General features: G+C 47.0%; 1 protein-coding gene across 3 annotated transcripts in view; it reads left to right on the top strand.

The window, feature by feature from the left end:
• Thoc5 (THO complex subunit 5) overlaps positions 1 to 14,293 on the top strand; it is a 34,521-nt gene extending 20,228 nt beyond the window's left edge. For all 3 annotated transcript variants that reach the window (XM_069994577.1, XM_069994576.1, XM_069994578.1), the window contains 9 exons: positions 747 to 855; positions 4,009 to 4,110; positions 4,939 to 5,035; positions 5,585 to 5,699; positions 6,897 to 7,000; positions 7,140 to 7,227; positions 9,990 to 10,105; positions 11,341 to 11,531; positions 14,104 to 14,293. In XM_069994577.1, the coding sequence (XP_069850678.1) occupies positions 747 to 855; positions 4,009 to 4,110; positions 4,939 to 5,035; positions 5,585 to 5,699; positions 6,897 to 7,000; positions 7,140 to 7,227; positions 9,990 to 10,105; positions 11,341 to 11,531; positions 14,104 to 14,167 (986 nt within the window). In that variant the 3' untranslated portion in view covers positions 14,168 to 14,293. The remainder of the gene's footprint in view (positions 1 to 746; positions 856 to 4,008; positions 4,111 to 4,938; positions 5,036 to 5,584; positions 5,700 to 6,896; positions 7,001 to 7,139; positions 7,228 to 9,989; positions 10,106 to 11,340; positions 11,532 to 14,103) is intronic.
• The last annotated feature ends 617 nt before the right edge of the window (positions 14,294 to 14,910 follow it).

A 14,910-nucleotide genomic window follows, 5' to 3' on the forward strand; every position in this document is an offset into this window, starting at 1 on the left:
TAGTGCTCTACCACTTGAGCCACAGCTCCACTTCTGGATTATTTGGTAATTTATTGGAGACAAGAGTCTCATGGACTCAACCCTGCCTGGGCTGGTTTCAAACCTGGATCCTCAGATCTCAGCCTCCTGAATAACTAGGATTACAGGTGTGAGGAGCATCAGGAAAGTCCTTCTATTTCCTCATCTAGCTTCCTCATGTTAATTTCACTGGCCCAAATTTATTACCTAAACTACAGTATTATTCAGAGTTCCCCCATTCTTCTAATGTCTTTTCCTCCTCCTCCTCCTCCTCCTTTTCCCTTTCCTCCCTTCCCCCCATCCCCCCATTCTCCTTTCTTGGTGCCAGTCCTGGGGTTTGAACTCAGGTCCTAGGTGCTATCATTGAGCTCTTTTTTGCTCAAGTCTAGGACTGTACTACTTGAACCTCAGCTCCACTTCCAGCTTTTTAGTGATTAATTGGAGATAAGAATCTCACAAACTTCCCTGCTGGGACTGGCCTAGAACCATGATCCTCAGATCTCAGCCTCCTGAGCAGCTAGCGTTACAGACATGAGCCACCATATCGTGCAAGGAAAAGTAGCAAAGACTTTGCAGATGCTTCTTTTTTTCTCCTTCAGTGTTACTGCTGTTGCATTTTTGTATAGTACAAGACATAAAGGCAACTTTGAGTTTCATTTCTTTAGTAGTACTGACTTCTCAAAGATAGGAGTGGCTCACAAGTGACAATTTTCCTCCTTCCTCTCCAGATGACAGCGTGCTCCACCTGACCTTCTACTATCTTATGAACCTCAACATTGTGACAGTGAAAGCCAAAGTGACAACTGCCACAGAGCTGATCACGCCCATCAGTGCAGGGTATGGGGCAGTTTGGGACATGGGAGGGGCACAGTGGGAGGCTGGGGCTGTTCTGTTCTGCCCTTGGAGAACATCTGCCGCCATGCCTACTGTGTTGCCTTGCCCTCCCAGCCTTGGAGTCTCAGCACATCCCTGGGATTTTGAAAGCCCCCTCTCACTTACACTTGTAAAGCTTTCTTACTATACAACAGATGACAGAGTAAAAACAGTGGGTTGTCAGATTGAGTGGGTAGGGCACAGCCACCAGATTCCAAAGCCACTGGAAAGCTTGTGAATGCAGAGAGGAGACTTGGCAGATAGGACTAAGTTGACAAATTTAGGCCACTCTTGTCTTTTTCTATTCCTAGGTGCTAGTAATGAGTAGTGGTAGGAGGACTGTTGGGCAAACTCTGTGGGGGTGGGGGGGAGGGTTGTTGGTCTGTTGGTTTGTTTTTGTGGAGATTGCACCAGGACCTCCAGTGCAAGACAAGTACTCTACAACTCGAGACCTGCCCTTACCCTTTTGTCCTTACTTTGTTTTTGAGATAGGCTCTCACTGACTGGACTGGCCTCAAACTTCATGCCTCTATTTCTTGAGTAGCTGAGGTTATAGGCATGTGCCACCGTACCTGGCTTGGGGGTTTTGAGGAAGATAAACATCAGTATAGTAATGATAGTCACAGTCTCTCCCAGAAGGCCCTGAGCAGAGCCGTAATTGTTCTGAAACCAGGGGTAGGAGGAAGCAAGAATAGACAGGGAGTGGGGGGTGAACTAACCTCCTCTTAATAGAGTCCCACCCCTCCCCAGGTGTCTGTTGGACTAGTGTTCTTCTTACTCCTTCCCATTCTGCCTGATGGGAAGGTGTCTTCTGGTCTTAGACCCTGCATTTCAGGTCCACTGCCACTTGAAGCCTCTACAGCCTGTGCCTGGGAGCTAACCAACTACCCAATGGCATGCTGGATGAAATTGACTGTGTTCCCAGCAGAGGGAGCCCAGGGCTTCTGAGTAGCCCATACATTGCTCAGCTAGAGCTTTCTGTTCATGTTGGGTAAGGTTAAGAGCATGTTGTCCTGATCCTTCTGCTGCTCATTGCTCAAGTGCCCAACTGGTTGGTCTGTATAAGGGCTGCTGGCTGGCTTTGTGACATACTGCTCACATGCACTGTAATCACCTCTCCCAGAACACTTGTGAAGAGGCAAGCTTAGCATAGAAGAGGTAAATGACAGTTGGTTTATCATCGGCCATGTTTGTTTGTTTGTTTTGCCAGTCCTGGGGCTTGAACTCAGAGCCTGCACACTATCCCTGAGCTTGTTTTTGCTCAAGAATAGCATCTACCACTTAAGCCACAGTGCCACTTCTGGCTTTTTCTGTTTATATGTTTGGAGGAATTGAACCCAGGTCTTCATGTATGCTAGGCAAGCACTCTACCACTAAGCCACTTTCCCAGCCCTCGTGCTTTATTTTATTTATTTATTTTATTTTTGGCACTGGGAATGAAGCCCAGGACCTTGTGTATGCTAGGCAGGGGCTCTACCACTCCTTGTAATTTTTTTTCCCAACCTGGGGGGCTTGAACTCAGGGTTAGGGCCCTGCCCCTGAGCTGCTTTTGCTCAAAGCTAGCACTCTACCACTTGAGCCACATCTCCACATCTAGGATTTTGGTATTTTGTTGTAGGTAAGAGTCTTATAGACTTTCTTGCCCATGCTGTTTTCAAACCACAATCCTCAGATCTGTCTCCAGAGTGGCCAGTGCCCAGCCTATTTTATTTTTGTTAATTCAGTAGGCAAAGACACTGAATAAAAAGCTGGTAATCTATGTTTTCACTGCCTCTCCAGTTCGTGAGAGGCAGTGAAGTGGGCAGAGCCCCGTGGGTTCAAGGAGTCTCAGTGAGACAGAACAGGGAGAAGCCACAGCTGCAATTGTCCTTGTGTCAAGTTCCTGAAGGCATGCTGAGACGAGAGTGCTCTGTGACTTAGAGCAGATGCTTCAGATGCCATCCTTGGAGAACCTCTAATAACAAAATTACCGCACTAACTCCTACCCCATCTCATCTCTGTCACATTTAATCGTAAGCTATGTAATTGCCATCCTAGATGGCTCTAATGGCCATCCTCTATATCTTCTCATAGCCCTGGGCCACCTTGTCTCCAGTGCATGTGATAATATCTCTTTCTGAGCATTTGAAGAGGGCCTTTTTGTTATCAGGAGATGTGGTCAAAGTAAGATAGAGCACCAAAGCTTCCCCCATGTTCTCTCTAGATGGAAGGAGGCTGGGGGAAGGAAAGGCAGTGGGGAATGGGTAACAGGTACCAAAATACAAAGGAGGAATCAGAACTGATGTTCTAGGGCACAGGAGGATGACCGAGATTCAAAACAGTTTATTATATTTTATGTGTAGAACCGTAGGAGTCCAAAGTTTCCCCATACAAAGAAATGAGAAATGTTTAAGGAGATAGAAATGCTCAGTACATGGGCTGAGAATGTGGCTCAGTGGTAGAGTGCTTGGCCTAGCATGAATGAAGCCCTGGGTTCTATTCCTCAGTACCACATAAACACAAAAAGCTAGAAGTGGTGCTGTGGCTCAAGTGGTAGCCTTGAAGAAGAGAAGCTCAGGGACAGTGCCCAGGCTCTGAGTTCAAGCCCTAGGACTGGCCAAAAGAAATGCTCAGTACAGGGCTGGGAAGGTGGCTAAACGGTAGAGTGCTTACCTTGCATGCACCACATAAACAGAAAAAAAAGCTAGAAGTGGCGCTGTGGCTCAAGTGGTAGAGCGCTAGCCTTGAGCTGAAGAGCTGAGGGACAGCGCCCAGGCCCAGAGGTCAAGCACCATGACCAAAAAAAAAAAAAAAAAATGCTCAGCACAGTACTTGGTTAGATTAGTTATTTCTGGCACTGTTTCTATTTGCTTATGTCATGACACTTTTCTCCTACAAAGTAACCCATGGGTTTTTGGAAGCTGGTGAAACTAAGGGGTTTCGGGGTAGCCTATTAGCAGCTGGACCTCCTCTTAAGCACAAAAAGAGCATTCTAAGCACACAGCAGTTCCAGCCACAAGAAGCATCCATAAAGGATGATATCACTCATCAGTATGGGGTGACATTGCTACCCTCTGATATCCACCTTGAGACATGAGCTTGGCAGGTATTCTCATTGCAGTCTCTTCTCTCTGTCAGGGATTTGCTGTCGCCTGACTTGGTGCTGAGCTGTTTGTATCCTGGGGATCATGGAAAGAAAACTCCAAATCCAGCCAATCAGTATCAGTTTGATAAAGTTGGGTGAGTCAGCAGCCTCTGTTTCTCAGTATTTCTGGGGGACCAGAAGCTAGGGACCAGAGGCAGGAAGACCCTGGGGCTGGAAGTCATACATGACCTTTCTTGCTCAGAAGGCAAAGGGATGACATGGAAGGGGGAGGAATCAGAGCTTGGGAACATGAACATGGGATAAGTCCTGGAGAGCTGGCTCGATGGAACTCAGAACTAAGAAAAAAATTGTTTTAAAAAGGAGGACGAAAAACATGTGATACAATACAAATATATAGCATTTAATTCCCTGAAGATGAATTTTTGAGGGTTTGTTTCTATTTTGAGGCAGGGTATGTATCCCAGGCCAGCTTTGAACTCATCATTTTCCTGCCTCTGCCTCCAGATTGCTGCGATTACAGGTGTACAATACCACATCTGAGTCACTTTTTCTTTCTTTCTTTCTTTCTTTCTTTCTTTCTTTCTTTCTTTCTTTCTTTCTTTCTTTCTTTCTTTCTTTCTTTCTTTCTTTCTTTGTGCTAGTACTAGGCATTGTCCCTGAGCTTTTTCACTGAAGGCTAGCACTCTACCACTCAAGCCATAGCTCCACTTCCCTTACTAAAATTTAAAAATTATAAGTGTTTTATAAAATTTTTTAGTTGAGGTTTGTATGTGAGTTAAAGATTGCCAGGGGAAAAGAAAGGAATGAATATGGGAGATTCCAGTGGGAGCTCATGAAGTGGAGGGGCTTCTCAGGAAGCCTGGCTATCAGCAAGCCACACCTATCTGCACAGGATGGGAGGAGGGCTATATCTGGGAGCCAAAACAAAAATGATTCATCAAATCACTTTTGTCTTTTCACAGCATCCTGACTTTAAGAGACTATGTACTTGACTTAGGTCACCCCTACTTGTGGGTACAGAAGCTTGGTGGCCTCCACTTCCCTAAAGAGCAGCCCCAGGTTTGTACTAACCCTGTCTCCTTGGTTGAGTGGCTCCTCCTTCTCCTGAATTAGATTCCAGAATGGTCTCTGGTCGAGGCCTTGATCTAGCAGAATGTCTGCCCTTGGGACTGTGCCCTGTCTTCCTTCTGTCTACACAGGACACTGAACTATACTCAGCCTATGTGTGTTTAGGTACCTTTTTCTTTCCCTCTGAATGTAGTAGTCTCCTAGACCAAGGTAATTTGGTCATTGCTGTAGTGCTACACTCTTCCATGAGCTCTGCTTCCCTCTGTCCTTTGTGTAAGGATGCCAAAAATGAGGCCACTGGCAGAATCTGGCAGGGCAGGTACTTTAGCAAAAGCCTGTCTTTTCTCTTGAGAACCTAGTAGTTTGACTCAGTAGTTTATCTATTGTTGTGGATAAATCCTGCCATTCCTAAATTGCACCTATCTTGGGGTGTGAGTGGTCCAGGTGGTACAGGCTGGCAAAGGAGAGGAGAAAGAAGGTACTAGAGGAAGGGAAGTAAGGGTGAGCTCTCAGGTGTGTCTCTCTTCCTGTCATTTGCAGCATACGGTGATCGCTGACCACTGGCAGAGCGCCAGCCACATGGAGACCACCATGAAACTGCTGAAGACCAGAGTGCAGTCCCGCCTGGCCCTGCACAAGCAATTTGCATCCCTGGGTAAGCTAGTAGTTATACAGCAAGGGACAAAAGCAACAGCCTTGTACACTCAGGACTCTTTAATCAAAAAGCCTGGGATTCCTGGCTTTACTGAGCAGGGGAGTTGCCAGTGTCACTGGGAAGAGCTATGGGCCCATGCGGGCAGAGGTCTGAGCTCCCCCTAGAGCCATCAGGACTGTCCTCTCCTCCCAGAGAGGCCCCACAGCCTTGGGTGCCACAGGTTCACTGACTGGGCAGCTCATTGTAGATTTGATGTTTACCCAACAAGAATTTAGCCTCATTCGTGCCAGGCCCCTAGCACAGCATGGGGGAAAGAGCAATGGGATGGGATTGCACATTCAGCCCCAGGAATAGTGCTATATAAGGATCTATTTCCTCATCCCTCTCCTAAGAGCTACAGAGGTAAAGTTCTTGGTAGCTGAGCCTTTTTCACTCCTTTGCACCTAGGATTGTGATGAGTCACTAGCCTAGGTGGTAGATATATGGGGCTTCTTTTAGTTTATCATGTGCAAGGTACTTGCAGGGTGGGGATAGGTATGTGAGGGGTGTCAGGTCTCTCTGAGTCCCTCTCAGGAAACATTTCCAGGACTCATCTGGAGACCCTCAACCTGCACATGGACATTGGTCTCTATGGGGCAACCTTGCTTGTCTGTCAGGCTTTGAACCTAATACCATTACTGAAATTTGTTTTGTCCCAAGATTGGAGGATTGTCATCTAAGATAGCTGACTGTGTCGGCATGTTTGTTTATTTAAATGCCAGCAGAAATTGACCCTAGAGCAGTTCTCCTCTTCTTCCCTAGAGGAACTGACACAGAACACCGGTCAGTTCCTTAGTCAAGGTCAGCTATGCCAACTCAGCTCAGCTATTTGATCTAATTAACAGTCCCTGCCCCAGAGGCACTGGCACTGGTTCTGGCTGCAGGGCTTATGTTTTGCTGCCTGTCATTTGCTTTAAGGATAAAGCACCATAAATGCTGGTGCTCTGTCTGGCCATAGACACATAGCTCTGGGTGTAGATCAGGTTGATTGCCTGTTTTCCTGGCATGTGTTGACCTGGCTATGTCTTGACTGCTAGGTGTTCCTGGACAGATGGCAGGGCCACCGTAGCCCCTCCAGAAAGCCCCAGGCAGATGCTCATTGCACAGCTGTGGCACTTGATTGCTACCTGTGACACCACCTGTTTGGCTCTCTTTTAGAACACGGCATTGTGCCTGTTACCAGCGATTGCCAGTACCTCTTTCCTGCCAAGGTTGTCTCTCGTCTAGTTAAGTGGATGACGATGGCCCATGAGGATTACACGGTAGGTAGAAGAGTGACAGACCACCTTGCTGTCCGGAGGACCACATCACCTATCTGCTTCTTTCACCCACCCAACCAAAAGCACCAGGATTTGACTAGAGAAGTCTATAGCTTACTCTTCATCTACATGCCTATTCTAGGAGCTGCATTTTACCAAGAACATTGTGGAGGCAGGCCTGGCTGGGGACACCAATCTCTACTACATGGCACTTATTGAGAGGGGCACAGGTAGGTCATTTCTGTGCTGGTCACAGTGATCCTATTCAACAGGAACCACCAAAAATCATACATCAGGGTTTCCTAGAGAAAGTAAAAGGTCCTGGAATCCTGCTGCAGGGACTTAGCACACTATAGTGGTGAGAGCCACTGAACATCAAGGACTTGAACAATCACACATTTAATCCTCAGCAGTCTTAGGGATAGGGGTACCATTCCATTTTTATACCTGAGGAAATTCTGCCTTAATCACAGACCTGGGCTGAGCTTGCTTTATTACTGTCAAACCTTAGACCTCTCTTCCTCCTCCTCACTGAAGGCTGGGGTGTTCTCTCAGACTATAAAAGACAGGGTTGCAAGACCTGCCTCCTTAGTCCTGGCACTTCATTTCCTTAAGAGAAATCAGAAGCGGTTGATTCGTCCAAGCTCCCCTGGAATCCAACTCTGCCAGGGCTCCTACTGAAGCCACCTGGATACTATGCCTGAGCTGTTATGCTGTTATCCTACCCTAGCCTCAGCAAGCCTGGCTCTGCCTTCTAAGATCTTAACACACAGCCCCATCCCCAGGCTTGCTATTATGGCCACTGAACCAAGGAGGTTATACATGTTTCTATATTAGTCCATTTCTAGTACTATAGCACAATTCCTGAGGGTTCCTTATAAGGAAGACTTCATTTAGCCTGAACTTTAGGAGGTTGAAAGTTGTTGGAAGTAGCCTGATCCGTCTCTGTGAGTCTTTCCTGGCAGATGGTATCACAATAGCAGGAATGTGTGTGGACGAGATCGGATGGTGAGACAGGAAGCCAGAGAGAGTCAGGAGCCAGGCTTGCTAGTATTTTTCTGTTAGGTTTTGTTTTGTTGTTTTTTTGGTCATGTGGCCTGAACTCTGGGCCTCTGTGCTGTCCCTCAGCTCTTCAGCTCAAGGCTAGCACTCTGTCACTTCCGGCCCCTTCCAGCTGGTGCTAAGGAATCGAACCCAGGGCCTCATGCATACAAGGCAAGCATTCTACCACTGAGCCACCTTCCCAGCCCCAGGCTTGCTAGTGTTATAACAAGTTTCTCTTGTGGCAAATAACCAGAGTCCCTTCAAAGGATAGTGACATTGTCTCCCCTAAGATCTATCTATCTCTCTCCAAATCTCACCTCTAAAAGGGTCTATAACATGAGGGTCTAAGTTTCCAGCACATGAACTTTTGGGGGAAGGGGCCTCAAACCATGTCCAAACCACAAGTTCTAGAGAATCTGTTGAAATAGGCAAAGGCTGTTACCATAATCAAAAACCAAATATGAACACAGCTCTGCCATCAGGTAAACTCAGATGGCTGCTTTGTAGCTGTCCAATGGGGAAATTCTGTCAGTTTCTTCAAAATTGATGTGAGGATAATTGTACTCATATCAGAATCATTATGATCAAACACAGTGCCTAGAATGCAGAAAAACTCAATAAATGTTAGTTTTTTTAGAAGGATTTCACAAAACAAAATATATTAAAATTAAAGAAATTAGAGAAGACATATCTGATGTAACTAATACACTGATGTTATAATAATATTGAAAAGAGGAAAACAGGAAGCATGTTTGACATTAAAAAAAACAATTCTTAGCCTAGTGGCAAACAAATAACAAGCTGGGCATGGTGGTGTAGGCCTTTAAACCTTGCACTCAGGGAGCTGAGGCAGCAGGACCAAGAGCTTTAAGGCCAGCCTCGGCCATATAGCAAGACACTATCCCCAAAATCCTTTTTAAAAAAATAGGTAGGGGGCTGGGAAGGTGGCTCAGTGGTAGAGCGCTTGCCTTGCAATGCATGAGGCTCTGGGTTCGATTCCTCAGCACCACATAAGCAAAAAGAAAGAAGCCGGAAGTGGCGCTGTGGCTCAAGTGGTAGAGCGCTAGCCTTGAGCTGAAGAGCTGAGGGACAACGCCCAGGCCCAGAGTTCAGGCCCCACAACCGGACCCAAAAACAAAAAAACAAACGAAAAATAGGTAGGGCACGGTGGCTTGTATCTATAATTTCAGCTACTCAGTTCAAGGACAGCCCTGGCAAAAAAAGTTAGTGAGGGCCTCCCCCATCTCAACCAATGAAGCCAAGTATGGTCATCCCAGCTCTGTGGGAAGTATAAATAGGATCAAGGTCCAACCCAGCTTTGGCAAAAATGTGAGACCCTATTTGAAAAATGAAGCAAAAAGGCCTGGAAAACAGTTTTATTTGTAGAGCAAGTACTAGAAAAATAAAAATAAAAAAATCTTCAAAAAGTCAGGTGCTAGTGGCTTACACCTATAATCCTAGCTATTCAGGAGGCTGAGAACTGAGGATCATGGTTCAAAGCCATCCCAGGCAGGAAAGTCCCTGAGAAGTAGATCTGTGGCTCAAGTGGTAGAGTGCTAATCTTGAACAAAAGAAGTTTAGGGGCCTGGTACCAGTGACTCACACCTGTAATCCTAGCTACTCAGGAGGCTGAGCTCTGAGGATCATTGTTCAAAGCCAACCTGGGCAGAAAAGATCAAAAAAGCTGGAAGTGGGTCTGTGGCTCAAGTGATAGAACACTAGCCTTGAGCAAAAAGCCTCAGGGTCAGCGCCCAGTCCCCAAGTTAAAGCCCTAAGACTAGCACCAAAGAAAAAAGAAAAAATAGAAATGACAAACTTCTTTCAAGGTTTGAAATTGAAATTGTGGACAAACCTAAGATGGACTGGATATAGGGAAGCCAGCAAGTAGAACTAGCAAATAGAACGTGGCAAGCTGGGTAACTGTTTTTCATTTTTTCCCTCTTCTCAGCCAAACTCCAGGCCGCTGTGGTGCTGAACCCGGGATACTCTTCCATCCCACCCATTTTCCAGCTCTGTCTGAACTGGAAAGGAGAGAAGACTAACAGCAACGATGACAACATCCGGGTAAGGTGCACGGAGAGGTGATGGGTGCAGAGAGCCACCCAGAGAGGTGGGTATTACTGCAGCTGAGGGCGTGGACATGGCAGCAGTTCCCAGCCAGGACTTTGGGAAGTGCTGCCTGTGTTGTATAGTGGAGGAAAGGCCTGGACCCATGTCACCCACTTGCCTACTTCGGGGGCCACAGCCATCCTTAGTTATAAAACAGGAAACTGTGGTCATGGACTTCTGGGAGAACATGAATTAACTCAGAAGCATTAAGTGAATGCAGGGATGGGATGACGGTGAGGTCCCTGCATGGTTATTTGCAATCTAAGACTTCATAACAGCCTTATGGCCATGAGAATTTTTTTTTTTTGGTCATGGGGCTTGAACTCTGGGCCTGAGCGCTGTCCCTCAGCTCTTCAGCTCAAGGAGAGCACTCTACCACTTGAGCTACAGCGCCACTTCCCACTTGAGCTACAGCGCCACTTTCAGTTTTCTCAGTGTTTATTGGAGATAAGAGTTTCTCAGACTTTTCCTGCCTGGGCTGGCTTTGAACCGAGATCCTCAGATCTCAGCCTCCTGAGTAGCTAGGATTACAGGCATGAGCCACTGATGCACAGCTTGGATTTTTCTGAGTAGTTTATTGGAGATGAGTCTCATGGCCTTTCCTGCCCAGGCTAGATTCGAACCACAATCCTCAGATCTTAGCCTCCTGAGTAGCTAGTATTATAGGCATGGGCCACCAGTGCCCTGCTTCCTAAGCTCTTTTGTTCGAGGCCAGTGCTCTGCCACTTTGAGCCACAGCTTCACTTCTGGTTTTTGGATGGTTAATTAGAGATAAGAATCTCACAGACTTCACTGCATAGGCTGACTTTGAACTTCCATCCTCAGATCTCAGCCTTCTGAGTAGATATGATTATAGGTGGGAACCACCAGCACCTGGCTTGATAAGCACATGTTTGACCCTAGTGCCTCCTGATTTGGGTCCTGTGTTGAGATCCATTCTTTACATACTTATCTTCCGGGCTGTGGGCATTTGAAGCAGGGAAAGTTATGGTGAGAATCAGGAAGACCCCGTCCTTTTAAGGAAAGACTTTTAGATGATCAAGTCAGTCTGGCTTCATCACAGGCCCAATTCCTATTAGGCTCTAGTGCAGTTCTTGTGGCTTCAGGGCCAACTAGTGACAGAGGCCCAGCCAGTGTGGCTAGCCATGGAGATAAGGAGTGCTGAAGGCACTGGCTTTCCCACTGTACAGGCCATGGAGAGCGAGGTCAACGTGTGTTACAAGGAGCTGTGTGGCCCCCGGCCTAGCCACCAGCTCTTGACCAACCAGCTGCAGCGGCTGTGTGTGCTACTGGATGTCTACCTGGAGACTGAGAGCCACGATGACAGTGTGGAGGGACCCAAGGAATTTCCCCAGGAGAAGATGTGTCTACGGCTCTTCAGGTAGGACAAGTGAAGGGATTCTGGTGATACTCTGGAAAGACTTGAAGTGGAGTTGTGGCTCAAGTGGTAGAGCACTAGCCTTAAGCACAAGAGCTCAGGGACAGTGCTCAGGCCCTGAGTTCAAGCCCCAGGATGGGTGTGCACACACACACACATGCACACACACAAAATGTATATAAAGCTCTGGGGTGATTGCTGGCACAAGTCAGGGAACCAGAATATGCCCACAGGTGCTGACAACTGGATTTAGAATAACTAGGCTCACAGCACCTCTGGCTACTTTCCCTCTCTTTGGTCTTAGGTCCTTTCTTTTCCTTTTACCTCTCTTTGTTCTCTGTCAGTATAAAGGGGGCCTCAACTCCCCCCAACACTCCCCTGGTTCCAGCCCTTCTCCCTATAGGGCACCTCCACTGGCCTGGTTCATCATATTTCCCAATATCCAGCTGGCTGCAGGCAGCTGCTGCTCTCCCCTGTGGGTCTGTGTGAGACCTCAGCCCACTGTGGCATGTTTCCAGGGTGAGATTCTTTGCACAGCCTCTGATCATTTTCTCTTCACAAATGGTTCAGAGGCCGTCAGCACTCTGGGAAGATGCTTCTTTGGTGACTCACATGCAATCATTGCCTCAGCTGGTGGATGGGAGGTTCATCACCAGCTGACCCACAGGGTGAGGCAAAAGTGACCTGAGGCACAGGTCAGTCCCTGTGGAAGACTGTTGAGCTGAGGCTCCCCATCAGCACTGTTCCTACCTGTGTCCAGGGGACTCTGCTTTTCTGGCGTTGGGTGGCCTATGAGGTCATAGATATGAGTCAGGGCTTTAGGCCCAGAAAGAGAACTCAACAGGTTCAGATTCTTCCCTGTAAGCTGGGCGCTGGCGGCTCACACCTGTAATCCTAACTACTCAGGAGGCTGAGATCTGAGGAGCAAGGTTCAAAGCCAGAAACAGGCAGCAAAGTCTATGAGACTCTTAACTCCAATTAACCACCAGAAAACTGGAAGTGGTTCTGTGGCTCAAGAGGTAGAACTCTCACCTTGATCTGAAGAGCTCAGGGACAGTGCCCAGGCCCAGAGTTCAAGCTCCATGACCAACAACAACAAAAAAAATCCTGTCTGTGTAATAAGGGTCTCCACTGTAACCTCTGTAAAACCCCACCTATCACAGGTGTTCCTGGGAGGATGGAATTAGGTGAGATAGAAATGGCTGGTGTAGAGACTGGGAAGGTGGCTCAGTGGTAGAGCACTTGCCTTCCATGCATGAGGCCCTGGGTTCAATTCCTCAGCACCACATAAGCAAAAAGAAAAAAAGCCAGAAGTGGCGCTGTGGCTCAAGTGGTAGAGCACTAGCCTTGAGCTGAAGAGCTGAGGGAAATTGCCCAGGCCCAGAGTTCAGGCCCCACGACTGGACCCCCAAAAAAAAGAAATGGCTGGTGTAAAGTGCCTAGCACAGTGCAGGTAGAGAAGCCCTCAGCCATTGGTGGGTAATCAAAACCTTCCCTCTCCCCATTTTACAATCCCCCCCCCCCCAAACCCCAGACACACACATACACACCCTTTACTAAAAACCATATGTTAACTTTGTTACCATTAAATGTATATCATACAGAGAAATGGGGAAGGAGCACACACACACTTTTCACTCTTTTTTTTTTTTTTTGCTAGCCATCTGTTCCGTGTGCTGTGTGTTCTATGAGGTTTTGCTTATACCTGAGTGCCACAGGTTCAGACCTTCAGACTCAGGTCTTCCCCAACCTGGCCATGAGTCAACCTTCCTATGGCACAAGGGCCTTGGTATCAGACCAAATTTCAAATTTGCCACTGTTCTTTCCTGGTCATACAGTGTTGGGCAGAAACCTGATGGTCCTGGGTTATGTCTTCCCCAGTAAAGTGGATACTAAGATAGAAATGGCACTGAGAGGTAAAGTGTAAACCCACAGCTCTTGGAAGATGGTGAGGTTCTTGTCAGGCCCAGGCTACTGCCTCCTTCAAAGTGAACTTGAAAGAATTTTTTTGCCAGGCTTACAGCTGTAATCTAGCTACTAAGGAGGCTGAGATCTGAGGATTGCAGTTCAAAAGTAGCCTGGGCAGGAAAATCCATGAAACTCTTATCTCCATTTAACTACCAAAAAGCAGAACTAGAACTGTGGCTCAAGTGGTAGAGCACCAGCATTGAGCAAAAAACCTAAGGGACAGCACCCAGGCCCTGAATTCAAGCCCAAGTACTAGCACAGAGAGAGAAAGAGAAGGAGAGAGAGTATTTTTCCTTTATACTTTTAAAATAACAAAGTGATGTTAAATATGTGAACAATATCTAAAACTTGCCCTATCTCCCAAATGTCCACTGCAGTGAGGCCCTTCCAGGTTTGTGTTCACACATTTACAAACACATAGAGATATTTTTACAGAAATACTGTCACACCTTCCTGTACCACGGTCTGATTTTCTCACAGTTGTCCTGAACTCTGCCTTTTTTTTCTCCTAACAACTACATACTATTCCCTGTGTGAATGAGCTGTAATTTATTTTATGGTCTGGAAGGTACGGTATCAGCTGCTAACTCTCTTCTTGTTTCTCTAGGGGTCCAAGCAGGATGAAGCCGTTTAAATATAACCATCCTCAGGGATTCTTCAGCCATTGCTGACCTCCTATCCAGCCTGCTCTCCCTCAACATCCTGCCCTGAGCCCTGGGCCTCTGCTCTCGTCTCTGGCCGTGTGGATCCTGGAGATTCTCCAAAAACACTAGCTAATTAAACTGGCACCAAATGGCCTTTGTCTGAGGCAGTTTTATAATCTGGAAGGGCACATGGGAGCCAGGGTGAAAGAACATTTGTGGGTAGGCTTTTTAAAGGTGTCCAAAAAAAGCAAAATGCAAAGGAATTTGGATTCTGCAGAGACATGCCACCCACTTTTCCACATATGCCTTGCTTTTACTTTGGTGGGGTAGGGTGAGGGGGTCCCATTATCTTGGTATTTCTTCTCCTAAGTCACTGCTAGTAGGAGGTTGCAGGAAAAAATCAGTCAGCAGAGCCAAAAAACCTATATCCTTCCACCTATCCAGTTATTGTCTCTAATGGCCAGAGTTTCTGATCATTGGATGGTTTTATGGTAATAGTGGTTGTGTTTTGCTTTTGATGAACTGAAGGCCTTGTGTTGGCTAAGCAGGTGATCTCAAACCATACCTCTAGTATCCATGTTTTAAAAGCCTATCTGTGGGCTGGGAAAGTGGCTTAGTGGTAGAGTGCTTGCCTAGCATGCATGAAGCCCCAGGCTCAATTCCTCAGTACCACATAAACAGAAAAGGCTGGAAGTGGCGCTGTGGCTCAAGTGGTAGAGCTCTAGCCTTGAGCAAAAGCACAGGGACAGTGCCCAAGCTCTGAGTTCAAG

This window comes from Dipodomys merriami, unplaced genomic scaffold, assembly GCF_024711535.1.
Source record: "Dipodomys merriami isolate MVZ:Mamm:240054 unplaced genomic scaffold, mDipMer1.0.p SCAF_45, whole genome shotgun sequence".
Taxonomy (NCBI): domain Eukaryota; kingdom Metazoa; phylum Chordata; class Mammalia; order Rodentia; family Heteromyidae; genus Dipodomys; species Dipodomys merriami.